The 27362-nt window shown below is 40.8% G+C and overlaps 2 protein-coding genes across 18 annotated transcripts in view; one reads left to right on the forward strand and one right to left on the reverse strand.

The window, feature by feature from the left end:
• Positions 1 to 5616: 5616 nt before the first annotated feature.
• Positions 5617 to 13212, forward strand: rgmd (RGM domain family, member D). Its single transcript, XM_074669239.1, has 3 exons — positions 5617 to 5902; positions 9265 to 9776; positions 11485 to 13212. Exons 1-3 carry the CDS (start codon positions 5809 to 5811, stop codon positions 12181 to 12183), a joined length of 1305 nt encoding a protein of 434 aa, XP_074525340.1. The 5' UTR covers positions 5617 to 5808; the 3' UTR covers positions 12184 to 13212.
• Positions 13213 to 18235: 5023 nt separating this feature from the next.
• celf5a (cugbp, Elav-like family member 5a) overlaps positions 18236 to 27362 on the reverse strand; it is a 215654-nt gene continuing 206527 nt past the window's right edge. For 10 of the 17 annotated variants that reach the window (XM_074667426.1, XM_074667414.1, XM_074667421.1 and 7 more), the window contains exons 10-12: positions 25740 to 25883; positions 23068 to 23231; positions 18237 to 22663 (exon numbers count right to left, since the gene is read on the reverse strand). In XM_074667426.1, coding sequence (XP_074523527.1) covers positions 23104 to 23231; positions 25740 to 25883 — 272 coding nt within the window. In that variant the 3' untranslated portion in view covers positions 18237 to 22663; positions 23068 to 23103. Of the gene's footprint in view, positions 22664 to 23067; positions 23232 to 25739; positions 25884 to 27362 lie in introns of all 17 variants that reach the window. The other 7 variants (XM_074667423.1, XM_074667418.1, XM_074667420.1 and 4 more) reach the window with 2 other exon arrangements.

The following is a 27362-nucleotide window of genomic DNA, read 5'->3' on the forward strand; positions in this document are numbered from 1 at the left end:
AAAAGTAACATTGAAATCTGTAAAAACAACCAAAAACAACAACAACAACTGTAAAATAAGCTAGTGTAGGATCCCAAGGCTTGTCTAATGAGATAGTCCAGTGACTCTTATTTATGTTATATTGAACTGTAACACTGTTGAAGCAAGCACCCACTTACTTTATGTTCTGTTCTGGTTGAGTCGGTTTTCTATAACATAAAAACACCCTTGGCGTTGGTTGTACTTTGTGACTCACAGCACTTCAAGTTGAAAATAGTTAACTCACTCATCACTGTCACTGAAGCATCACTATTAAGAAGGGGTGGGACTGTCTCAACATGAGCCTTTTCATGGTACTTTTTCCAGGTATAAGGCTGCTGCAAAGGTCACTAAGGAACAAGTACAGTGGGAAAACATCTTTATCTAACAACAGTAAGTGCTGATGGGAAGTGCTCTTGAATTGTCATTAGCACAGTGAGTGCAAAAAATTTCATTCATACACAAAGGAGCCTTCAAAACTAGTAAATACCTTAAGAGAGACAATCTATTGGTGTAACCATGTGGTAGATTGATGATTTTTTTTATACAAACAGGTAAAACAGAGTCAAATGTCTTGTTATGGTTAAGATTCCCTATAGGTTGAGAGATAAGGTGACAACATTGCCAAAATAAATGCTTATGAATTAAGGATGGTTGAGAGGACGAAAAATCCATTGGGTTATTTATTTTTTTTTTTTTATTTCTTTGCTCTTCATTCTGGCTTATTTCTCCTGGAAACTTAGATCTGCTGATACTTAAAGATTCAAGAGGGCTGGTCACTTGAGTATGCAGTAGCCCCACCTAAGTTTAACCTCTCAACATCCCACAACTTCTTATCGACTGCCAGTACGTTTTCCTGTCCTCCAATGCTGCAGTTTTTCTTAGTTTCATACAGCACCTAAAATACACTACCCACGGCACAATATGTGATGCTTGCATCCTTTCATCCCATGATGCTAATTTGTTCTCACCCAAGAGCTACTGTAAACATTATAACCAAACATAACTCCATGTAGTTTCTGTGGCCTGATGGAAAACTGGAAAGAAGCCCTGTGATGAAGTGTGTAGATGTTCTTACATCTTTTTAAAAGTCGAGTGTTCAACAAACGAAAACAACGGATATTTGCTTTAGGATGAAGTGATTATCAAAATACTGTCAAAAAATCTTTTTTGTGTTTCTCATTGGCAAACATACTTTATGAGTGATACATCTGACTGAAATTGGAAAGCAGGATGAAAGTCTTTTTTTTTCTGGGGGCAAAACCTGTCTGTATACAGAACAAGCTCTGCAGGAGCTGTGTTGTCCACAGAGGGCACCAAAATGGACACAAGCTGAAAGTTACCTGAAGGAACTTTAAACCAGCCACTTAGAAATATAATTTTATGATTTAAGCACTAGGATGATAGTCTGAAAAAATGCATTTTGGCTTTCCAAATGTCTACGAATTGAGCTACCAAAAAACAATGACAAATCTCTAGTTTTAACAATGGCACAAAGACTTCGAAAATCAGCCAGATGAAGTAACATTTCTTTAAGATGTTGGGTGCAGAAGTATCATCCACAGCAGCTTGAGGAAGCAAAGAGAGATGTCACAGGTCATCACAAAGCAATTTGTTGCCTTTTTCCACAACGCATCATAGCTCTGAAGTGAAGGAGTGGTGTAATTAAAAGAGAAAGACGTGGCATGTTCAAACAAAGCTGTGCATAGGAATCAGCTCCACTGGCAGCCTAGTGAAGCCATACGTTCAAATGTTCTCACTACTTGATTTTTTTGCTAAAAAAAATAAAAACCTTCAGCAGTAAAACAGTAGAAAAATATTGTGGTATCCGAGATCCAATAGAGGTTTGACTCTAAAAACACGCACAAACACACGGGCAGGGTCGAGGTCAGAGGTCAAATGGCCCTGAACTCTCTCCCTTTAGGCTGAGGACATCAGAGGTCCCTGTGTGCGCTGCTCTCCATTTATTTTACCCATCATCCCTCATCAGGCTGGGCTGACCCTGTGACCCTGGAGCTAGGGTTACCTGTCAGTTGACTGTCTATTCATGAGCACGGGGCTTGACGGTGTGTCAACATTGTTCTGTGAGAAACGAGTGAGGAGTTTGGTTCAGTGTGGTGTTGACAAAAGAAACAAACAGGAGGGTCTGGATGAATTTGAAATGTTTTATATTGAAATCAATCTAAACAAATCTCTGTTATCTTGTTTCCACCCTCCACAGCTCAGGTTTCAGGGAGAGCAGGGCTCTGCTAGCACACTTCTCAGACAAATGGCATGCATGTGTGATAATTCCTGTTTACTCAGAGACAAAGATCCAAAGGAACACAGTAAACAGATGCATGCATGGATACCTACTGAGGAGTACCTACAAAAACACTCCAGAAGCCCCCCCGGTGTGTGCTGTCAGCTATCAATCAGGGTGCCGTAAGTGGGATCCTTGAGCTGAGATGCTATCAGCTTTGCTTCGTATACACTCACACCACAGTTTCCCTTATCTGTGCTGAGATAACAGATTCCCTCTAACAGGGAGAGGTCTGAGCCAGACACACTCGTTTTCTGCACCTCACTGTCTCAGCTGGGCACTAGGCCACTTCATTTCAGACAGGGGCCCTCAAAGAAAAAGAAAAAAAACAAAACAAACAAAAAAAAAAGTCAATTTGCTCTAGTTCCTGTTTAAAATTCAATAAGTGTGTCTCTTATATTGCAAACGTGTGGTGCTTGCAGGGGCTACAGAGGGTGCATGCTCCTTCTGATTCTAATCTCTGATGTTATCAGCCGCTAGAAGAAACATGATACATGTCTCAGTTGACAAAGCTCAATGGGCATGAAATTCAACAAAAAGAAGCATGAAGCATCAACAATTTCCTGCAACTGTACTTTTAATCATTTTGTAAACATCGCATTTCCGCCGATTTAACTGTTTCAGCTTTACAGCTTAGTAAAAGGTACCGGGTTGAGGATTAAGCAACTTTGTTTTCAAAAAATGATCAGACACATGCCATAGATTCAGAAGATCAGATTAGAGCAGCTTTTTCAAGAGTGCTTGATTTTGCGTCGTAGATGTATGAAGTCACTGTCGTGGTTTCTTCTTGGTTTGAGGACAGTGAGCTTTGGAGATGGTCTTGGATGAGGCCTGTTTTTCAGGCTTCCACCAGACCGCTGCACACTGGGCCTAATAACAAAAACAAGCATCCCGGTGTGGAGCTGGTCCCACAGTGTGAGGACCTTAATGAGGAACATGTGGAGCTGCCCAGACACAGTCAGAGGAAACCCAATCCCTCACTCCCCTTTTTTTCTCCCCCCCTTCCTTCTCCCTTCCCCCTTTTCATCCATTCTTTCTTCCTCACTTTCAACATTTGCTGTTGCTTGGTCTCAAGTTGTCATAATGGAGCGGTGCTTTCAGGTCTTCTGTTGGACATTCCTAATGTTTTCCAAAACTCACGACATTATCACATTTTTTTAAAACTAACTTTTTTTCTCCACTGCATCAGAAAAAGTGGCTTACTGTCAGAAAATAAACCAGCTTGTTTTTATTTGATATTCATCCTAAAGTTCGCCCGAGCTGTCCCTTCCACAAGTTTGTTTTTAATTTGGTGGTGTATGCATGTTGGTGGCTTATGCAACGCAATATTCCTCTAAGGAATCGTGGGAAGAATGAGGTCTTTCTCCACCCCTTAAGCCTTGACCAGCAGTGCAGGAGTTTCTTTCATGTTCTGAATTCATCCTTTGCGTCCACCTGGATCAATTAACTGTTTGCTTCAGTGGTTATCAATCCTGCACTGTGGTACCTAAAGCCAGCAGTTTACTGAGAGAAACTACATCTTTCATTATGTTGTTTTGACTTAGTATGTAAGGCACAGTGATGAATTTCTATCACTTGATCTAAAGCTGAAAATGTATTTGTATGTTTTCTCCTGCAGGAAATGTCACCACTTACTCTTGGAGACAAACACTGTAACAGGTGAGACATAATCCAGTAAGGATTCATTTTAATTTGCTGCTGAGTTTTATCACCCTCAGCAGATCTCCTGCTCACTCAGTGTCTCTGCTTCATGTCCAAGCTGTTGAAGGGAATACGAAGTGTAACATTTCTGAAGGGATTGAAAATGTGACCGTAAAGCACAGTCATAAAGCAGATCAACCAAGCAAGCCTCCAAAATTAGCTGAACAAACAGAGTAAGGTAGAGCCCTCTGGGGGGATACACCTGGCACACTGGATCCAGTGTGACAGAGGCCCTCCTGGCAGCTCAGAACAATCCAAACGTTCCACTTGGGTTGAGCTGTCTTCGTTTCCCCCTCCACCTTATATATCAGCCCCACATCAACATGGGCCTGTGAAGACCTTTCACAAGACTGACAGGCCACCTGAATCACACAATTGTGTGGCCAGAGGAGCCTGCATGTGTATACGAAAACCAGTGATCCAGTAACTGTCTGGGTTCACTTCTCTCTCATAAAGTCAGGAGGGAGGCACACAGGGAGACCCACAGCTTTAAGCCAAGTGTTCCAGCTGCACCAAAACAAAGCTTTAACTTCTAATCTAATTCTGGAAACAAGGGTAAAATTGACTGTTGATTTTCTTAGCACCAATATTTTATCCAGTAATTGGTTGATTTAAGTTCTTTATTTGCATTGCAAATCCCTCAGAGTGTGTCTCAGCTAACTCAAATGCTGGTGAGTCTATGTGTGTTGCAGATGGTTCAGCAGCTCACAGCAGCTGTGCAAATGAAAGACTAAGTGTCACTGAAGGAGTGAGAGGGATGGAAAGTTGGCCACAAAAGAAAAAGAGTTACACACAAGTTGCTAAGTGAAAATGTAATGGAAAATTTAATTGCCCACAAGGATTCCACATTTTGTGAAAATAACTGAGTCAGAGTATTTTGTCTGAATGTTGTGAATCGGCAAAAATGACAATTCACATGCTTTATAGGGCAGGCAAAAACATTACGTTGTAACCACCATTTTTTAGCCTCAAACTTGTAACCTCACCAGTCATTTTATCAGAATGAGTCCAAATATGTTTTTGTTTTTTCCACTTCAGAATAATAATGCACCTGTTAACACCTCCACTGCAGGTTCTGACCTCAGACATTCACCAGATAAATTCAGCAAGTGTGTGAGTGTGTGTGTGTTTGCACACACAATTGTCAGTCAAACTCTATTATTTGAGCACTAAGTCTGGAGCAAGAAAACAACAGGTGGGCGAATCCCGCTTAACACTGGACACACACACACAAACATTTGTCCTCAGAAGGGGGAAGGGGTCCAACAGGACAGTTGTCTCTGAGTGCCGTGTGTAGCAGAGTATATTTATTTGTTTTCTTTAATACAGGCTGGCTCAGTTCTGCATGTTGTTTTACCTGCTGTGTATGTTATGCTGGATGTTCAAGTCCTGCTTTTGATAGCGTAAATCTTTTCACAGATAATAGGCAGTTATAATGCTATTATAACCACAACACCCTGTGATTGGTCAATTACGATCAAGGCAATTATAATTTCACACCACCCCCTCCGTGTTGTTAAGGGCACTTTTCTACTGTCCACAGACCAGTGATTGCCACTACATGTAAATATCAACTGGTTAGTGAATAATTAGTGTTTCATTGGCCAGCCATCACCTCTGGGCCCCGTCTACACTTTAGACCCCTCCCTCGTAGAGCCGCCCTGAAGACAGGGGCCCCTTTTGAATGACAGCGCTTGGGAAGGAAGACGAATTCTTGTCTGATTTCCCGCAGCCACAGCGTCGATGAGAAGCAGTCGAGGGACTCCATTCTAACTGAATGGATTGGTATGGGGAGAAGCGGACCACAAATCACGGCTAAGCGGCAGCTTTGGGACTGTATAACGTTGACGATGGTTTTTCTTTCGCTGCTGTTTCGACCAGGTAAGTGTTGCTGTCTCAATCCGTGCTCCTTCACTCCCCTCTTGCATGCAAAGCTATGTCCCGCTCTCCCCCGAATGGAGGTGGAGATGGAAAAAGTTAACTTTTCTCCTTGTTTTCAGTGTCTGATTTTTAACTCTCTAACGGATGTAAACATAGCTTTCTTAGAACTACTTGGATTTTGGGTGTTTGCCTCCTTGATAAAGGAGGAAAGTCGTTGTTATTTGAAGTATCCCGTCCTCCGAGGAAACAAAGTAATGCCCTGTGCTGCTGTATCCCCCAGCCTCCAGCCTGCACCGCAACGCTTGCGTCGCTGCTAGCCGAGCAGCGTGAGTTTACTCACTTAACGGACGTGATTTCAAACGGTTTACCCACCACTTCCACAAAATACATCGACTGCAAACTCACCATGAGCAAAGCCTCTGCAACTGTTGTCGATTTGTTTGAAATAGCTATCGTTGTTGTCGTGTTCTTTCAAGTTGTAGAAAGTTACGGCTTAGCCATCAGTTAGCATACATCGCTAACAACTGTTGTCCAGCACCCGCAGCCCAACCACAAGAAACCACTGAGATTGTTTTTTTTAACCAGAAAGTGCCGCAAAACGGACACCAAACGGTCACAGTTACCATCGACGAAACGTGAAAAACGTAGACACTTAGTTTGGGCTGTTTCTGTTGTTTGCAGAGCAAAGGGGTCCATGGTATTTCCCCAGTTCATGCTTCATTTATTAACTTTATGAGCTACCAAGCATGGGGGTCCAACTTTTTGGCCTCGAAACGTGTTGGTCGCTCCTGAATAGCAGCAAGAGACCAGAAACCACTTTATTTAACTAGAGGAGCATGTTGTTTTTCATTTATTTACATGTTTTAACAAGTTATCAAACCGTTAGTTAAGCTTCATGTCCTATGGCACAGTTAAAGCCCTCACTTGTTGTGATGGGGTTTTGTGTCCAACCACTGTAAACGCTTCGTTCAGTTTGAGTAACTTCAGGAAAATACTCGAAAACATCTCACTTTGGAATAAGTTTATATAGTTAAACATAGGTTACAGCTATATGCTAACATTTATCAGTATTTTACATGGTGGTTCTTATGTAAATGTTTTAAGTAAGCCATGGCAACAAGTTTAAGGTAGAAAGAAATCTAAAAAAAAAAACAATGGATGTGATGGAGTGTAAAATGATTTACTTTCATACATGTTTGTGCTTACCAGCAAACCATTCTTTGGTTTGAAAATTTGATCAAATAAGAACATTAAAAAAATAACAATAATAGTAACACAAATTGAAATTTAATTCTGCATTTTATTTGAAATAAACTGAGTACTTACTAAATACGTTTTTTATGTAACATTTTTTTGGTACAAAAATGCAAAAAAAAAAAGCTAGAAACATTCAGATAATGAGTAGATTTATTAAGTTATTTGTTTAATGTAAACAATGTGAGTATGATGTTTAAAAAACTATCTAAACATAAGGTTTAGAAAACCTCTTTTGGTTTTCTGAAGCCACTGGACATGCTTTTCCAAGCATCTACAATTTAAAACTATAGAGGAATGAACCCTGGATTGTTTAGAACTGTTTTGGCAGTGTGCACTAATCTAATACACTAATGCAAATACTTGTGTGGTCATTTTTTTCTCCGCCTGTTGATTTCCCATATTCCCCGCATGGTCCTCACACTTGCTGGTACTCTACTAAGTGCTGAAACATAAAGACTCTTTAGGGAGTTGCATTGTTATTGATGACTATGCAAGCAGTGATCATCCAAAAATGTCAATCACAGCAGACTTGTGTGACCTCGCAGCAAGACAGGGGAAGCCTGCTGGAATTCAGAGGAGGGATGCAGAATGGCTCTAGTTTGACCTCTTGCACTCCATCACAGTTTCACCCGGCTCACATTGAAGTGCAGCAACTGTGTGGAGCATTAATCATCTGTCATGTGCTCTTACTGCATCAGACGCATATGAAAGCGAAGAAATGGGGAACAATCATATCCAGGGGTGTGAAATCTACATGCCCATCTTGCTGCCTTTGTCCGTGCTGCTGGGAGATTAGAGTCTGATTTAAAGATTATTCTGTTGCTGAAGTGGAGCAGTGTGTTGCAGCTGATCCTGGAGTTGCAGTTAAATTGATGTATGTGTTGTGGTTGCTAGCTTATGATGAAAAGTGGATCCACCTTCCAGCTGGATAAAGTGAATAGCCCAGCCAACTAGGGATGCACAGATCCCAACCCTGGTATCAGTCTGATCCAGCCCCTCAAAGCTGGACCAGGTATCAGTGGGTAGGGGCTGATCCAGGTACCAGCTCTTTGCCTATTTTCTTTTTTCCTGGAGCTCTTGGCTACTTGGTTTGAAATGTTACCTCTATGCACTTCGTTTTTTTGCTGCATTTCCACTTTTTTTTAACAAACTGCTGATGAACATTTTAATATTTTATAGTTTAAGTAAATATTGACTTCAGTTATTCCATATCCTCATTTTTTTTGCATTTCATCCAAAACATTACCAGTCTTATCATACAGTAGGGCATGCAGGTTATTATTTAACACTGGTATCGGATTGGTATCGGTAGCAGTCGATATCCAAAACCCAGGTATCGGTAACGGTCAGTATCGGGACCAGAAAAGTTAGATCGATGCATCCCTACAGGCAACATATGTGACACCCAAGAGTAACACTACTTCAAAACGAACCTGATAAATTTTCTAAACTTACCTCCAAAAGAAATACTTTTTTGTTGTCTGTGGTAATCAATATTGCACTTGTGGGGATATCACCATATTCACACACCACTGTGTTTCGCTGCTACCACCCCTCTCTAGGTTTCAGTTTGGACCCAGAAGTGTGACTCTATGTGATACTTTTCTGGTGCTCCTCTTCACGTTAGCTGCCCCCGTACCCTGAACCCCGCCGTGCAATGTAGTTAGCTTAATGGACCTCAATTACCTCAGCAACAGCCAAACCACATTCAACAGCCTGAGGCAAACAGGTTGGTTTCCTCCTACAGTGAGGATATGTGCTGTTTCTGTGAAGGCTAGTCAGGGGAAATAAGTTTTGACTGACTCTGGAGCTCAGTGTGGGATCACAGCCTCGTGAGCTCACGCATTTGGGTTTTAACTGCTCTCCTGATTGAGCTAAACTTGATAGTGGAAAAGTCTGGACTGTGTGTTCTGTTCTGATGTAATGCCCCAGTTAATGCTGGATGAACTCTCAGATTTTAATTCAAGAAACTAGTTTTTGGTCAGATTTGAGCTGAAATGAAGACGACAGATAAAAATTAGCCAACAAACTAATATTCATGTATGTTTGTGATATATTGTGATGGTGAAATGCAACTAATGATGGTGACTGTGTTTGTTTTCCAGCTCACTGCCAACAGTGCCGAATCCAGCGCTGCAACGCAGAATATGTGGCTTCTACCTCACCCTCTAGTGGTCTGCAGGAAGATGTGGCCCCCGATGTGGACTACTGCATCGCTCTGAGGGCCTATGCTCTGTGCACCAGGCGGCAGGCGCGCAGCTGTAGAGGCGATCTGGTCTACCACTCAGCAGTCTTTCGCATCAAGGAGTTATTCTCACAGCATAACTGCTCCAGCGATGGACCAACCTCCTCTGCAAAGATCCCCAGCACATCTCGGCCAGCTGTGTCAGAGCTGTGCAACTATGAGAACCGGGTCCTCACTTCAGGCCTGGCTGGTCAGCAGAAGAAATATGCCCACTGTGGATTATTCGGGGATCCACACCTGCGGACTTTCCGGGATGAGTTTCAGACCTGTAAAGTTGAAGGGGCGTGGCCTCTGATTGACAACCGCTTCCTGTCTGTGCAGGTGACCAATGTACCAGTTGTGCTTGGCTCCAGTGCTACAGCAACCAGCAAGGTGAGGATGGCTCAGAGTAAAGCTGCATTTGTTTGATTCCACAGTTTTTTGTCAAAATGTCCAATATTATTTGGTTTCAAATTCTTACATGTCAGAAAGACAGTGAACTGAAAATGTTTTAGACTTTGACTGTTAGTCAGACACAGAGAGAAAACTTGGGGTTTTGAAATTACATTCCACTTTCAAGGATTACAAGTTGGTTAAAAAAACTGGTCATGTAAACTGATGGGTGTAAGGCTGCTTTATTACCATGACTTTTAGCCCTGGTGAATAAAAAACATCTTTTTGATAGTTCGAGCATGCGACTCTAAAATTCAAAAATTCAGAGAGAGTAACTCACAGAAGTGTTCATATGTAGCTGTAGGTTAATGCTGCCTTTATGTCATTCAAAAGGGGGAACAAGTATGAGAGAGACATAAAAAAACAACATAACCTTAACAGAGTCACTTTGGAAGCCCTTGTGTGATCATTTTCCAATGCCAGACCTGCATCCTTAGAAATGAGCATGGATTACAGTCAGCTTAAAAATTCTGCCTCATAAGAGCAGGGTGTTATGAGTCCTGGATTTGTAGCTGAAGTATTGCCATAAAGTATAAACCATGTGAAGTTAATAGTCATTCCACGGTGCCTCTCCAGCCACCAGCATTCCTCTTGTCTTGGAGCTCCTTCAGATCTGTGAGGGAGCAGAGAGGAGGGGAGTCCTTCAGCGGTGTTGAATCACAGACATGCTTGAGCGCTCTACCTTTAACATATGGGTGGTCATATGGTAGTGATTAACGCACACTCCAACATTTTCCTCCACCGCCACGATCTGGAATGTTTTTTCACCCCTCTGGTCAAATAATTAAGTGGGCGCTTTTTTGTGTAAATATGGAATAATGTGGAAAAATAGGGGAATAATTGGAAAGCAGGGAAGGTTTTTGACTCTGTTAATTGAATAGGATAGTCTGGCACTGAAGCATTTTGCTGTGTGTTCTGGATTTGCAACTTAATGCAAACCTGTAGTTTGGATATATCTTTGCCAGCACCCACATGCCCCCATCGGGCTTTTTGAGTTGTTTTCAACTGCCAGACTAAAGACAGGAAATCATCCATCAAATACAGCATCCCCGTAAGTGTAAACTCAACCACAGCCACCGCTTTGTCAAGATACTGTGAGGGAATGGAGGTTAGGCCCCTATTTCTCCAAACTCAGCTGGAATACAAACCAGAGTCTGACTAAGCTGTAACAATGCCAGTGGAAGAGAAGAGTTAAAACATCCATGGAGTTGTTTGGAAAATATGATGCTCAGCCAACAACCACAGAGGACCTTGGGATATTTCTGATATTAATTGAACTGAGTTAAAATGTGATTTATAAAGGTTTATGAGAGCTGATATCTCAGTGGGTGATAACAGCCCAGTGATGCAGACAGCCATCCTGCTCTCAGTGGTCATTAACTTTCTTAAAAAGAAAAATCATTGTCTCTCTGTTAGAATAAGTAAGTGTTTTACACATTCAGCACATGTGCTTGCTGCCACCTTGTGGCTGTTATTGGTACTGCTGCTACTCATTATACATTTGTTATATATCATTGTTTTTTTTAAACAAGTGTCACCTTGTCACTCATTACCAACTTTATTGATAAGAGTGAATATGTCAATTAAAATGATAAATTGACATTAAAATGGTCACTTTAACTGATGATTGGTTGTCCATGAATTTCAGATCACAGTGATCTTCAAGTCCTACCATGGCTGTACGGATCAGAAGGTTTACCAGGCCACAACAGAAGATTTGCCTCTGGCCTTCCAGGATGGGACCCGTACTGGTGGTGAGAGTGGCAGCCTGACGATCGTGGAGCGTGGAGGCTCCGGGGTGGGCCGACAGGTGAAGATACAGGCCCGCTACATTGGCACTTCCATCATCGTCCGACGGGTGGGCAGCTACCTGACATTTGCCATTCGCATGCCAGAGGATACTCTGGACTTCTCTGAGGACAACAGCGGCCTGCAGCTCTGCCTGCACGGCTGCCCACGCAATGAGCTCATCAAAGAGCACACTCTAGGCCGCCAGAGCCAACAGCCCCGCTTGCAGGGCACAAATACAGAGCTGGGTCCTCTGCGGCCCCCCCACCAGGTGTACACAGTGGAGCGGGCCACCGCCAAGTGTAGAGAGACTCTGCAGGTAGAGGACGTGTACTTTCAGTCTTGTGTGTTTGACTTGCTGACAACAGGAGACCCAGAGTTCTCCATGGCAGCCTACGGCGCTCTGGAGGATTTAAAGGCACTGCCTCCCAGTAAACTAAAGCAGAACTCCCCGAGGACTCCTCGCCTTTACAACCAAGGGGCGTCAAACATGTCAGCTGCAGTAGCAGCCAGCAACTCCCTGCTCTCACTCCTTCTTCTCACTCTGCTGCTTCTGTGAGAAATAAATATTAATTTGAGGTGACCAGGAGGCTCATTTGTTAGAGTGCATGTTTCATACACTTTTCAGAGTCCCAGGTTTAATGCTCCCCAGGTCCTTTCTGCATGTCATCTGCTGTCTCCAACATAATAATAGAGATGCCAAAAACATCTTCAGAGGACAAGAAACATAAATAATTTTCGAGAAGAGAGGCATGGAGAATAACAGAACATGGAAGCATAACTAGCTTGAGGAAAGAGTGATTAGAGCTCATATAATATACTTCTTTTGGGGGGGTCTGCAAATGGTACGATCCTTTTTGTTGGTTTTATTCCAAGGATTTAACTATCATGGCAGATGGGAATTTCTTTAAACTTTTACACAACTCCCACATACACAGTTCCTGTCATGTGATAAAACATGTTTACCAGTCTCACAAACCCTCTGTTCATTGGTTTACAGCGCTCTTTAGAAAGGTCATGTGTGTACTATATGTGTGTGCGCTGATATCAAGGCAGCTGAAGAGAATTCCTTTTTCCTTTCTTTTTGTAAATATTTTTATGCACAACCTTCAAACACTCCACCATGTATGAAGCTGCACACATAACTCCATTGAGCTGTTTCTGTGCCGAGCAATGTGGCTTATTGATCCTGTTTAATCCAGCAATATCAATAGCACTTAACAGTTCCAGCAGCACGTTTTGTGTATTTCAATGTTCCCTCTTTTGTCTACTTCAACTCTTGTTCCAGAAATTGGCATTCTAAATACACAGGATCCAACAACTGTATGTAAAAACTACCTACTCATAATATATGATGTGTCAGTTCATCTCGTTCTCTTATTCTGTGAAACACTCCCTCTTCAAGCTGTTTGGCTTCCAGGTTTAAAGGTTAAAAAACACAAATCTTTATATAATAATATATTAAAAGAGTGTATATATGTGTTTTATATTGTGTACATTTGCCTGTGTATAGATGTTTTAACTGTAATATGTTTTACATTTGTTGTGTTCAGTAGGCTATTTTGAGGCATTGTATAAAAAGTTAACTAATATGTGTTGTGCTGTATCTGTAATTATCTGTATTAAAGTGTTGGACACATCACATCAGGATCTGTTTTCCTGTTTCTTTTGATAACCCTACATCTGTTACACTATGCAGAGGATAATTAATCATTTTTCTACATTATCTTGTAAATAACTGCTGGTATTATTGCGACTAAACCAGTCATCGTTAAAGCCAACTATCTGCTTGCACTACCCTTTGTGTCCTGTTGGGGTCCTCGATCGATAAGGTGTTACAGCCTTGAGAGTAAAGACAGTTTTGACAGGCTGGCTGTGTAGCTGTAGGGATCCACAGTATGTTCTCAGTCCCCTGTGTAAATGTTACCTCTGAGTGCTGAGCTGGCTGTTGCCTTTGCTTTTGTCTGCCAGAGCGCTGCACGGCTCCAAATAGGATTTAGTCTGTGGTTAACACTAGGTTAGAGTCTACACACACACACACACACACACTCACACACAGGCCCACTGCTGATATTTGCACTATATAAGAACAAAGCGTGCTATGATTAGAAAGAGGGATATGTTCCGTTTTTTTTAATCACCATCCAAAGAGCAATTAAGGAAGCCCCTGCACACACCTCATGACACGTAAAGAATTAATGCACCATAATTAGCAGATGCAGATTTCATTTGTGTATTGAATGATGATAAAAGAGTCTCAGTGCTTGTATTACTGTGTGTCAGCATGTTTCGTCACACGCAATCACACTTAATCTCTCCATGTTCCATTTCTTCAAATAGAGACTGAATCAGAGTGAGCTGAAAGGGTTCTGGCCAATGAAACGTGTCACCATTTTCAGCCATTACGTGTGAAGCACTTTCCTGGCCTGAATCGAGTCTTCCTTGGGTGACTTCATCACCTCATTCTTGATGAAAGGAGGACAGGGGAAAGATGAAGAAAGATGAGGAAAGGAAGGTAGACTGTGGTGGTTACACAGTTCATTCATGAGGATGCAGTCAGAAGAATCCAAGTAGAAATGTCCAGTTTTGTACTCTTTAAGCACATTTTTGTCTTCATGGTTTGATTCTTTCTAACACAAAACATTCATTCAGGCCACAGAAACAACAATAGTAAAGTCTTTATTTACAAAGTTGAAGGTTTAAGATGAATCAAAATTATGTAGCATAGCTTGTTTGGTAACGGTTCAGATTCAGTCAATGTCCCCAAGTTCTTCTGCCAGTGGATCTAACTGAATGGGATATATGATTGTTTTTTAAGCTAATATAAACGGCTTACAGAGCTGTTGCATCAAAGCAAGTCCATACTATTAAGATGTGCCTTTGTACTAAGTAATAGGAGTGCCTGATCTGGTATTGATATCTGGTATCAGTCCAAATAAGCAAAAAAATGAGCATCCAATAATATATATAATAGTATATATTGTTATTAATTTATTTAACTAGAGCTTGTTTTACCTTAACTTTTATATTGTGTCTCATATATCTTTTTATGTATGACATTCTTTTGTATCTAAGTGCTGTCTGTCTCTTGTGTTGGTGAGCCAAGGCCAATTTTCCACTTTGGTGGGCAATAAAGACATATTCTTTTCTTTCCTATTCTATTCTATTCTATTCTATTCTATTCTATTCTATTCTATTCTATCGGTCTGTGTCTAAAATCTGTACCCCAACACTGTTATCCAGCAGGCACTACAGGAGATCACTCCAACAGTGTGTGCTAAGGTGATAACAAAGTAGCAAGGAGTCGGAATGATGTCAGCTGTTTTTTGTTTGTTTGTTTGTTTGTTTGTTTGTTTGTTTTTTTTTTTTGTTTTTTTTTTTGGGGGGGGGGGGTAATACTGCCAACCTTATCATTGAGTTTGACTGATAACACTTGACTATTCCTTTTCTAACATTCTATTCTAAAAAAAAATGTAATAAAAGAATATGATTCATGCTAACATCTGGACTGATATTAGTTTGGGCCAATATGGTTGGGTACCAAATTAGGTACTTTTATAGGTACCTACCAAATTCCATCTGTAGTACCGAGTACAAAGTCACGTAAAATTAGATGGCACCATGTTTCGATATCTAAACACACCCTTGTGACTGTGCTAGAGCAAAAGAGTAGGCGATTTTCCATGTTGGAACACAGCGTTGCAAGTTTAGATACTGAGAAATAAATATATTACATCAAAAAACTTTGAGATGTTTTTATTTAACAAAGCAGAATTTGTTAAGTACCAAAAATTAGTACAGTTGAGCACCATTACTGATCCCCAGGTACCGGGCATCAGTATCGTATCATTTTGAATCTTAAAGGTGGCTATCCCTACGTATCAAAAGTGAAAAGGTTGTATCAAGACAGGCCTACTAATTACACCAGTACAGCTGTGCTACACTTTGGAACTGTGTCTATAGCTTCATTAGGTATGGATTTCTTCTTATCCTTCTTTTCTTCTACTACTTGACTTTTCTTCTACTAATACATGACTCATTACCCAGTCACTATTGTCAGTCAGGAAAAGGTTATTAATTATCTGGTTGAGTTGTAAACACTCCTGATGACATGTAAACAATGCCTGTTTTCCTCTTTTTGCTTTATGATTCAAAATATGCTCAGCAGCTTCATCTGGACTACTATCACACGTTGAACCCAACAAGGCCGCATATGACATCTTCATGCTAGTCTGTTTAAAGAGGGAAGTTCCTGACACTTTTGACACCTACAGAATTTCTGCTTCTAAGAAGTAGAAAGAAGAAAGTGTGTGGTTTGTAAATTCTCTAAAAAAGTCCTCCTTCAGCCTGAAGAGAAGCCCTGATTCTGTAATAGCTCAGTGGATGTAGCAGCTGTAGTTTAAGATCACAGGAAGCTGCTCAACCTTGTATAGATTGCTTGTCCACCCTCTTAAAACCATCCTGCCTTGACTTTCTTAGTAAACAAGGACAATTACTAAGCTAATGAGTTGAGAAAAAACTGCTTGAGTGATTGATACTCTCAATAGGGAAATTAATTTGATATTAATAGGGCACTTGGCAAGATAAATAGATAGTGGTGTGTGAGTCCTCTCCTTGATTGATAATGGATAGATTGATGGCAGTCCTAATGCAGGATGTTCCTTTGACTTAAATGAGGTGGCCTTGAAGAGGAGAAACTTTACTATAAGGAGATGACAAAGTGATCAGATAATTGTGAGGCAAAATTACTTCCTTATTGTGGTTAACGTGCAATAGCTTTTCCTCAAGAGGTAATCAGAGGTGTCAGATGCATATGAGACCAAAGACACAAAAAAAAATGATTGGGGGGGAGGAAGAATATGAATTTGGAAAACCTGCTGCACAAGTGACAGAAAGTATCCTCTGAAAAATGCTGCATCCCAGCTCTTTAGAAGTGATGTTTTCGTGCTAAATGATGCATGTGATGTTGGACAGCCGTAGTTGTAAACTCAATTCAGCTGCTCTGGAGAGGTTGTGTTTGCCTTTAGTTTTCTTATAAGCAATCACCTTGCATCACTCCCACAGTTCCTGATGACTCGAAAGACCCCCCTCCCTCCAGCGTCCCCCTCAGTGAAGCATTTTGCTTAATGATGCACTCACAGTCTGATTGTTTCAGCAGGTGGAAGACGTGCAACATACAAATACATTAACACCCTGCTACATGGGTCACTGCTGCACAACAGAGTGCAAGAAGTTACCATTTCTCAGTCACTTTAGCTGTGTGTGCGTCAGTGTGCGTCAGTGTGTGTGTGTGTGTGTGTGTGTGTGTGTGTGTGTGTGTGGTTGCAGCAGTTACACAGATCTCTCACACCTGACCAAATCAATCTTTCTATGTCTCCTCAATAATCAGAGTGACAGCGAGCAACAGGACATATCTCAACCACCGGCTCGCTTCAGAATGGTTATTGACCTACATATCAAATCATACGCTTCTGAGGGAATGAGTGGAGGATGCTTATGCTCTGTGATTGACAGTCCTGCTCAAGTAAACATGTTGCATCTTCTGGATTTCTGCTTCTTCATGTGTACTTACTTCTCACAGGTAAAATCTAATCCATCTAAAGAAAATGTCCTGCAAATACTACCAGCTACTTCCTCCTGCAGTTCCAGCAGTGTTTGCTCAGCTACTGTAACAGTAGCTTACAGCTGAGAACACCTGGTTGTCTCACTGTGTATTTTTATTAACGAGCCTGTGTCACCAAACTTTTAACAAATGGCCCCCGGGCACCCTGACGCCCTGAAAAACCCAGCTCGGAAATTAAGCATCTGCATCATAAATCTTGGAAAGTTACAATAATTTGCAATTCACTCCCTCATCAAAGGCAATATTACCCTAATTTATTATCTCCCCGCACGAGGGGCGCGCAAAGGCCGTGGAGATAAGAGTTTATCAGGAGGGGGATTGATTTTCATTAACTGATTGTAATAAAGATGAACTGCCTGCCGTGCACGCTGACCAAGAGCCACACTTTATTGTAATTGGGACGATTTATTTCATGAGCCAGTGGCTCTACTTTTTCGTCCCTCCCATACTGTTTTTTTTTTTTTTCATATCTGTCGCTACTCTTCAAAATGTGAGTGTCAGCTGTGCTGCTTCTGATGCTACAGTGACTTCTACTGTACGAGGGAGATAACGATGTGGACGGGCAAGAAATCTGCCAGCAGATGTTGCATCAGGTTTTGTCTGTAAACTTGGTTTGAGTCCTAACATTTCTTATGACGGGTAAGTATATTTTGGAGTAATTTCCACTCATGATGATGCCACTTTTCATCTCTTACTTTCATCATCTATGTTCTGATGTATTTCATTTGTCTGACATGAACAGCATCAGAAGAGCCACTGACTGTAAAAGCCTTCAACCTGCACAACGACTGATCTTATCTTACAGATTCTATACAAGAATAAAATAGGAACATTTCCTTGTTTATGACCCAGAGCAGACTACTCTCGTTTGTGCAAGCAACAAAATGTGTACTGTATGAAAAGAAAGGCTGAAAAAAAGGCTGGATATTCCACAGTGACACTGTTGTCCTGACACCATCCTCACAGTTTCATCACTTGACAGGGATGAAGCCTCAGCAGCTGGCTGCAGGGTGGTCAGTTGAAAGAGGTCGCAGCATCTGCACTTGTAAAGGTCCTTGAGATGAATCCTTATGCAACAGCTCCCCCTGTCTGTGCATTGAGGTACAACACTGCATTCAACATAACCATCAGAAAGCAACATCCTGTTTGAATTTTTATTGTAAAATTGGAAAAAAAGGAGAAAGAGAGAAAAGCCCCAATAAGCGTTTCTTTTTGATACATATCTTTATCTTACCATAACCATTAAAGAAATCAAAGCAAAGAAAAATGGATAAATAAATAAATAAATAAATTAAATGATCAAATAAATAAATAAACATCAAGTTACATACTTGACCCAATAATTAATTATAAAATTATTAAATCATCAATCATTTATATGACATAATCTAAGCAGCAAGTATTAAGAAATTTCAACAGGGGAAAAAAATGTTTGGTTTCTCAGGCTAATACAGAACACACTGTTTTTTTAAAAGTTTTTTTTATAAAAAGATACTGCTTTCCCTGTCAGTTAATCCATGCTGTACTGATGCTGCCACAAAACAGGTGGCGCTCTCCTTGAAGTAAAATAAAAACATCCTGTAAACTGCATTTTCCCCTCCAGGTTTAAAGAATAGTACTGAGATTCCTCTTTTTGCCTGTCTGTATGTCAGTAAAGTCTTCTTCACAGACTTCATACTGCACTTCATACGCTTATGTTTGCTTTGTGCTGAGAAACCAGAAAGATAATATCTTTATAAAGCGACCCCGCCCCTCCCTCCCCCTCCCCCATGTCCAACCCTAACCTCTATGTACCCAAAGAAAGGTCCTGTGCTGATTTTCCATAATATACAGATTTCATATTTATAATAAGCTACTATCCTTAGCATTCAAACCATAAAGAATCATATTGTTAATACGAGTAGTACCATAATCTTTAACCCCCCCAGCCCCCATTGAGCATGCTCAGAGATTGAAAGGGCACCATGGTAGGATGACAAGAAAAAAACACATTAAGAGATGTAAAAGTAAAACAATACAGGAGAAAGTTTGGGAAACTCTGCTAGAATCACACTTTTAGTCTATTTTCATTAGTTCACGTCATTCAAAACTGCTAACTCAACCCAGCTCTTGGATTTCGGTCATTTCATCACTTTCCTTCCTTTCCTCTGTGTTTCACAGGAGATATGTATATCGAGGCTTATGCATTACATGCAAACTGTTTCCACCCCGAAACCTTTCTTTTTTTAATTGCATTCGATCAAATTCTCTTTTTTTCTTTTGACAGAATTAAATTAACTCAACATCTTTTCAAACTCATTACATTTTGGCCACAGCTGGCATCTTTAATTTGCATTGCCCAAGCTGTTGTGAAGGCCAAATTTAATTTGATTTTAATAATTTAAGAAAGTCTCCAGTGGAAATCCCATAAGAAAAGATTTTTTGAGCGGGTTTATAAGGCCCCTTATGGCCTGGGGAAAGGAGGGCGTATATCACAGCTTCCTAAAGCCGCTGAGGCTCTGACAGCAGAGAGGAAACCAACAGTAACTCATCGAGTGGGGAAGAGAAGCTGTCTGCTGGGAAACATATATGAAATCTAACCTTTTCACAGGAAAAGCCTTTTCTTTATCATTACAGCCTGGAATGACCCTCTGTCTAAAAGTTAAACCACATGACAAAGTCAGTTATTTCTCAACCAATTAATGTTCCTGAAAATTGACATCGATGTAAGAAGCTGAGTTAAATGATTGAGGAACCTAGCACAACATATGAGGGGAAACAATACGGTGGATATGTTTGCATGATTTGGCAATTCATCATGAGAAAAGGCATTTTCAAAGACTTTCTGTCAACAGCATCCAAGTCTTTCAGACAGTGAAATGAGGGTAACATTTGTGAAGTCTCCTGGAAATAACCCATCTCCTTCTCTTAATACTGATCCTGTAGATCAGGAAAAAAAAGGGAAGAGAATGTTTGAACCCAAATAAAAACAGAATATACAGTCATCAGGTCTGATTCCAGTGAGCTGTATCTGAGCACACAGGCAGAGCAGTCATTTCTGAAGACAAGAGCTGTCTGGGTGAAGCCATAGAGACAGATCAATGATGAGAGCGCTGAGGTCTCACAGAATCCTGAGAGGCAAGGTGCTTCAGAACAAACTGAGTCCATGATAACATGAACACAACAACAACAAAAAAAAACAGAAAATAAAAAGAAACTGAGTGGATTCCCCGTAAACTTCTCTGAGTGTGAAATGGTTAAAAACAAAAGCAAACAACTCATGAAAAACAGATTTCATCTCAGACATGCTGTATATGATCACGTCCCCGCAGACACTGCCAGTTTAGTTAATTAATCACATCAGATATGGAGTGATGTGTCGTGACCACACTGTATAGGAGCCGTGTGTGACCGCCGCTAATGGTGAGCTGTCGTCTGGTTGAGGCAGCAGCAGCTGTAGCAGCTACACTTACAGGCCTGCTGCTGTCTAATTGATGGATCATTTTGCTCTTAATTTGACCTCCTAAGGCTGCTAATGCCAGGCTGTTCCTCACTGTGGACAAGCTCTTACTGTGCTCTGGTACCCTTTGGAAAAAAAAAAAAAAACAAATAAATATACAGCTGCTCTCTTTACTGAAGAACTCTAAAGACTTTTAAAAGAGGCTGCCACCTCTATGTAAACTTCCAAAACTTGATGGTTTCTGCTCCCACTAACACAAAGGTTGAGTCACACAAAACGTGTTGTCTGTGTCAGATTTAGGGTCTTAGATTTGGTCCTCTCTGAGGTTGCGTACTGAAGTAAGAGAGAATAGACTTCCATCCAGCTACTGAGGGAAAAATGGACTCTGTCACTCAGTCAATCCGTTCAAAATGCCAATGTGCAATTGATTGTGCATCTCTTGCCCTGCGGCTCTGCTCCCCATCTGATCAATATTATCATTACCCTAATTATGCTGTGGGTTAGCTCTTGGCCCTCGTGAACTGATGCTACCTATTAAGAGAGAGATATGCTGGCACTTAGAGGTGAGGTGAGGAGACGAGAGAGAGGTGGAAGGAAAGGAGGGAGAGCAGCTGGAGGAGCCTGGCAGAGGGTGAGGGCACGACCTGGCATGGACCATGGTGACACACGGATGGAGTTTTTACTACCGCTGTCAGGCTCATTTGTGTATTTTATTAAGCAGTTACAGATGCTGCTGCGCTGTTTTACTGTTGCATGTCAACCCCAGACGGGTGGCACTTTTAGCACACTGGTTTATGGTCAGATTATCTGTACTATCAAGGCTTTAATGATGACATGAAGTTGGTCCTGCTTCAATTACGAAATTTCAATCTGCTGTCGAGAATATATGGGAGTATAGCATGGCTAAATGTGCTGTAGATCAGTAATGACTTATTATACAGGCTGTTATTGTGTCACTTTGGCACTACAAAACTGTTTTTTTCATCTAACGACACAATAACCGCCTCTCATCACACTTCCGAGATGAAACACTGTAATTCACATGAAACAATGAGCGACACAACATATCTGAACATGCCCGAATCAATGTCTATCCCACATATTCTACGCCACTAAATTAGTATAGCTTTTTTTTATACATTTTTTTCCGTTTTGTTTTAATATCCTCAAACCCAGTAGCTATAAATGTAAAAGGAAAATAAACAAGAACCCCTTTCCTCTTTTTTTCAACCTGAAGCTAGTATTTCCTCTTAAGTTTAACTTGTAATATTATTAGTAGTAGTTTGCAGTATTAGTATCATTAATACTATATATTACTGTTGAGAACAATAAAAATGTTTGGTCCTTTGGTCCCTTAGGGGTGAAAGATTTGCAGTTCTACTGTTGCTAATGGAAACCTCAGTGACCTCCAAGAGTCATAGTCTGCGCTTGCTGAGAGAGACGGTGAGAGAATAAGAGAAAGAGGGAAAGAGAAAGAAAGTCTGTCAGTGGATGTATAGAATAGCTTCTTTTTTTCCACTGTTTTTCTTGATCTTCAAGTTTTAACCCTCATTTGTCCAGTACAGTAAAAGCCACAAGCGCCTCTTTCCTTATATATATATGTGTATATAATATGTATATAGAAATCTATTTGTTGTTGCTGCTTTTTTGTTTGTTAGTTTGTTGCTTAATTAACAATTCAAGTCTCAACAAGAAAAAAGTTCTGTTGTTCAGTCTCGTCACATCTTTTTTCAGTTTTTTTTTTTCTTCTTGTCTTTCTCGCACTGTGCCATCTGTTACTGTTAAGTCCCCCGGTGAAGCGCCTCCTCCCCTTCCTCCTTTCGCATCTTCTTTTTTTCTGCCGTAACCTATATCTTCATAAGTAAATGCTGATATGTCTCCAAAAATTCCTTATGTGTTGATTTTTTTAAAACATATTTTGCTTTCAAAGAAAAAAAGTTTGACTCCTCCGAGATATCTTCACGTGTCCTCTAAATTCTGAAAAATAGAAGAAAAGGGCAATTTCAGATCTCACTGCTCATTAAACTGTCATTTCAAAGATCTATTTCTTTTTACTTTGAATAGTTCAATATGGCTCTATTAAATCAGTGTAATGGTCTGGAGAGAGCTAACCCACATAGGCACACCAATCAATCTCTGTCAATCACAATGATGACAGATTTTCTCATAATTAAAACTCCTGCTGTGCCGCATATGAAATCAAGCCTTATGGTTTCGACTTTAAAACTCTTTCATATCAAGCTTTACAATTACAGAGCGTAATGCATATTTAATACTTACAAGAACCTACAGAGAACATGCAAGAGAAACTAAGCAAAGAGTCTTTGCATTACTCGAATATCAAGCTTAAAAGAAGAGGGTTTGATGCTTTGTGCTCTTACCTGTGCTGCTGCAATGAATACTGAAGGTAGGCTGTGTCAGTAAGGGCGGCTGGCATCCTTCGGTCTCTTTAGCTGGACTTTCAACCTCTTCATTCCAATCTGAAAGCCATTCATGGCTTGAATAGCTGCCTGTGCACTAGCAGGGTTGTCAAAGCTCACAAAGCCTGTGGAAGAAAGGACACGTTTATTTGCTCTACAGAGAACGAAGATCCGGGTGAATGACCAACCTTAGAAATTACAGTTGAGACAATATCTATAGAATATATACAATAAAACAACAGAAAAACTGTTTCACCAAAAAGAATGAAAGGATTGTTTCTACCATCACAGCCTGCCTTTCTCCTGACTGAGTCTAGATGGTGCTGTTGAGGCAAGTGGCACCTGAGCTGCTGGCAGTAGCTCCGTGTTTATGACAGCATGCTCAATTGTTGTTTTAAAACAAAAGAAAATTTCCCTCTGAATAACCTTGTTTTTCACGGTTGCACTGCCCAGTGCATGGGTCCAGTGTGCACACAGCAGTGTGTGTTTATTGTTGTTGTTTTGCACCAGCTGCTTCTTGCTGCATGCTTCACATCAACTTTTTCAACAGCTTCAATTATTCACCAGTGTTGGACTCTTGATGCAACAAGAGTGGGGGTGTTATTGTCATAAGGCTTCACTGTTTCGATGTTGACTCAGGGCTGAGAGTAACTGTTTGAGAGATGCTGAATTATTCTGTGATCCTGTAGAGAGGGATTAACATTTAGAGGAAAATGAACACAGGAGCTGATTATGAAGGGGTTAATGAAACATAAAAAGCTGGAATTATCACCAAACCAAAAACAACATTTGAAATCAAGCAGATTCTAGTACAGTGCTCATAATGATGAAGGATAGGTAATTCACCAAAACAACTTTTTATACTAATAAGATCCTTTCAAACATAAGTTGAAAGGTTTTAATATCTAAATGATAAACACAAGTCAGTGTGCATGTGGCTCAATCCACTTGAAGAGTAAATATAGACAGCTCTGCTCCAGACACACAAACCCCCATGCTGTATTTCCCCAAGATCCAGCCTTCCTCAAACCTATACTGAACATCCTGTTTTCATCATGTGTAAAAATAAAGCCTTGAGGATTCAGTGACCAGAAACTGCAGTGGAGTGTGTCTCCGCTTGATGTGCTCCCCTGTGTCTGTGGTGTCATTAGGAACAGTCGATGACCCGTGAAAAACAGCAGGAGCCTCTCCAGGTTCACAGCCACCTGGGAGAGATGTCTGCCTGGCCTGCTTGGCTCCAGTTTGGCCCATTAGGGTGAAGGCTGGGCGATGGGGAGGAGGGCTGAATGGAAGTTTGTGGAAAGTATAAAAGCAGGAAAAGGAGGTGACCTCCTAACCTGACATCAGGTTAACACATTGGGGCTGGGAACAGAGAGAAGATGGAGAGAAGATAGAGAGGCGATGCAAGCTATCCGCTCTAAGCCCTGCACTCGGTCCTGTCACATATTACAAGAGTGCTTCTCTCTTTCTCACTGTTTCCTTGTCTTTTTAGCATCATCAATCTAAGTTTATACCCTCTTTCTCCATTCTAGATTAATTACACCAGTGTGCTCCCTCCTTCCCCAGGCCTAACATTATGTTGTAAATGCATAGTGTATAAGTCAATACTGCAAATAGCTCTTCTTTCATGAATTTATATGTTATTAAGTCCCCCTAGGGAGACAGGAGTGGCGATCAATTTTGCCCAGGGTTCTGTGGTTCCCTGAAGTGAAAACAAATGCTGATCCATAATTGTCCTTTGGCTTCCTCCCCCCCGCCATCCCCGCCTGCCTCCCCGAAGTTTTTATAAGCCCTGAGGCTTGTTGGTGTGTGTAGGCTGACGGAGCTAAATGGGACAGGAGGCGAGGAGGTGTGTGAATCAGCCTCAGCAGAGTGGGTATTGACAGATATTGGGGTTACAGAACGGTGATGTGGATGCTGATACAGCACCTCTAGGTTTGCAGGTCACATAGCTGCCAAACAGAAACAAGGACAGAGGATCTGATCGACTGCATCATGGCTAGTTTGGCTACAATGTGTTCAGCACTTTTTTTTTTTCCTACAGAGCTGACGCCAAAGCACAACAGTCATCAAGATGCAAATTCAGGTCAGTCAGCCAGGGGTAAGATCCTTCAGTCCTCTTTGTCTTGGTGCTGTCAAACATAATCAAAATCTACAGCACTGGAAAAAAATAATATCAAGTGTCTATTGTTTGATGTGCAGTGTGAAGAAAAAAAATCCCATTATTGTGAAAATGTAGCTTACACTGTGATGCTTCACGCCTTAGTTGTGAGTTTTTACACAACACCCACAGTTCTGAAAAAAGTATAAGAGATCAGACTGGAAAAACTAACTGGTTTTGTGCAAGACAGCATTAGTGTGTGTTCAACATCTCTTATACATTATACATATTTACAATGTATTCACATCATTCAATTTATTTATCAAAATTAATACAAAGGGTATTTTTTAGTGTTGTTTTTATTTCTTTACATACTAAGAATCCAGGCAGTTTGTATATTTTTTGAAAATGGCATCAAAATTTATAAGTGAAATAATCATAACCTCCATCTTTTTCTTGAAGAAAGTTGTCAGACCAGTGAAAATTTTGTATCACTCAATGAATGTCGTGATAAGACGTGCGAGTCACCCACCGAAGCACTTGCTCTGGTTGGTTGCCCGGTCCATGAAGACCTTAGAGGAGATAACGGTGCCGAAGGGCAAAAACATCTGCATGAGTTCATTGTCTCCAAACTCCTGTGGCAGGTGGTAGATGAACAGGTTACAACCCTCTGGACCTGCAAGCACACAAACAGAGGGAGAGGGATGTGTTCAGTGGTGGAGACAAAGATCTGACACTTTAATCCAGGCAGTCTTTTATATTGAATTATGAAAAGTTGATGCAAGTTTTCTTTAGTTTAAAGAATAATTTTCTAAAACACAGAAGAAACGAAAAGTTACCCCTACAATTAAAATGACTATTTACATATATAACTTTTCAGAAAAATGTGATTAATAGTGCTTAATTTATTCAAGAGATAAAAATGTTCCTATTTGCAGCTATAACATGTGATCAAAATGCTGTACCTCCATTGTGACAGAGTTATCTTTGGCATTAAAGATTTTATGATGAAACATGAGTTAAAGACAAAGTAAAATAAACAGGGTACAATAAAACTTCCACTAATTAAAAAAATCATCAATACATCCTACATAATTATTACGCCTGAAATACACTGGATAAGTCTGTACGACTTTGCTGCGCTGCGTCTTGACTGGGTTTGTCGACTCACACCGGCTGCATGCTCACTCCAACAAGCCGCAGGACTGACAGAGAAGTTCCCACGCATCTCACTCCATTGATTAGTCTCTCTTTATTCAAGTTGAGCTATAAAACCTCTAACCTGTTGACTCCTTGTTTGGCTACGCTCATTATGTCCGTTTGCCATCGTAGTCAAGCTAAATACAAACTCATCTTAACACGATCTGTTTTATTTAGAAAGACACTGGATGTTTTTGGGTAGTTTCTGGTCACAACTTCCTGTCCCGCTCAATCTTCCTTACGCTGAATTTATGCGTCACAGCTCTGCATCCATCAAAAATAGGATGGCTCTGTATTGCTGCAACATGAGGGACCAGCCATGGAGACCTACTCCGACAGAATGGATCCAGTGTGAGTTGACAGATTAATTTGATGAAACCTATTTGATACTTTGAGATGGGGCCGAGGACGGTCGCCCCGGTGTGTTGGTGCACAATGTTTTTCTGTTTTTCTGTTTTTGTGCGTTAACTCTGTTTTATGCCATGATACATGGGGCTCTTTCACCAAAGAATAGCTTATGAACATTAGAGCTTCAACTCCACCGGACTTATTTCACATTTTTCTGACGGAACCTGTGGAATTATTGGATATTGTGGTCAAAGGTGCCCTCACCTTTGTCAGCGCTGTGAGGCGGAGACGAAGAAGACGGAAACATGCAGGCTCCTTGTATATTCTATACCTTAACTTTCTCTTTATTCTATTCTATTTTACAGAATGTACAGCAATTAATTCTGTATTATTTTCTTGTTAATTGTTGCACAAACACACCAAGTAAAACTCCTTGTTTGTACTTGGCAATAAAACTTAGTTCTGATTCTGAAAACTTGATCTCGATCAGTTTGCTGTAATTGAACGCAGACTCGCTGCAGACGTTGTCTACATTTTGAAGACTCAAACTGTGCTCTTCCAGAACGGGACTCTGTTTATCTACAATAGACAATGAGATGTGTTCAGT

The sequence above is a fragment of the Halichoeres trimaculatus genome, unplaced genomic scaffold, assembly GCF_033239565.1.
Source record: "Halichoeres trimaculatus isolate MK-OKI-2021-1 unplaced genomic scaffold, fHalTri1.1 fHalTri1_scaffold_4, whole genome shotgun sequence".
In the NCBI taxonomy this organism is placed as follows: Eukaryota; Metazoa; Chordata; class Actinopteri; order Labriformes; family Labridae; genus Halichoeres; species Halichoeres trimaculatus.

What these genes read in the sequence shown, in the direction of transcription:
- rgmd (XM_074669239.1), top strand. Translation starts at nt 5,809, where the DNA reads ATGGGGAGAAGCGGACCACAAATCACGGCTAAGCGGCAGCTTTGGGAC. An exon ending in TTCGCTGCTGTTTCGACCAG is followed by an intron (nt 5,903 to 9,264) that starts GTAAGTGTTGCT and finishes TTTGTTTTCCAG; the next exon opens with CTCACTGCCAACAGTGCCGA. An exon ending in GTGCTACAGCAACCAGCAAG is followed by an intron (nt 9,777 to 11,484) that starts GTGAGGATGGCT and finishes CATGAATTTCAG; the next exon opens with ATCACAGTGATCTTCAAGTC.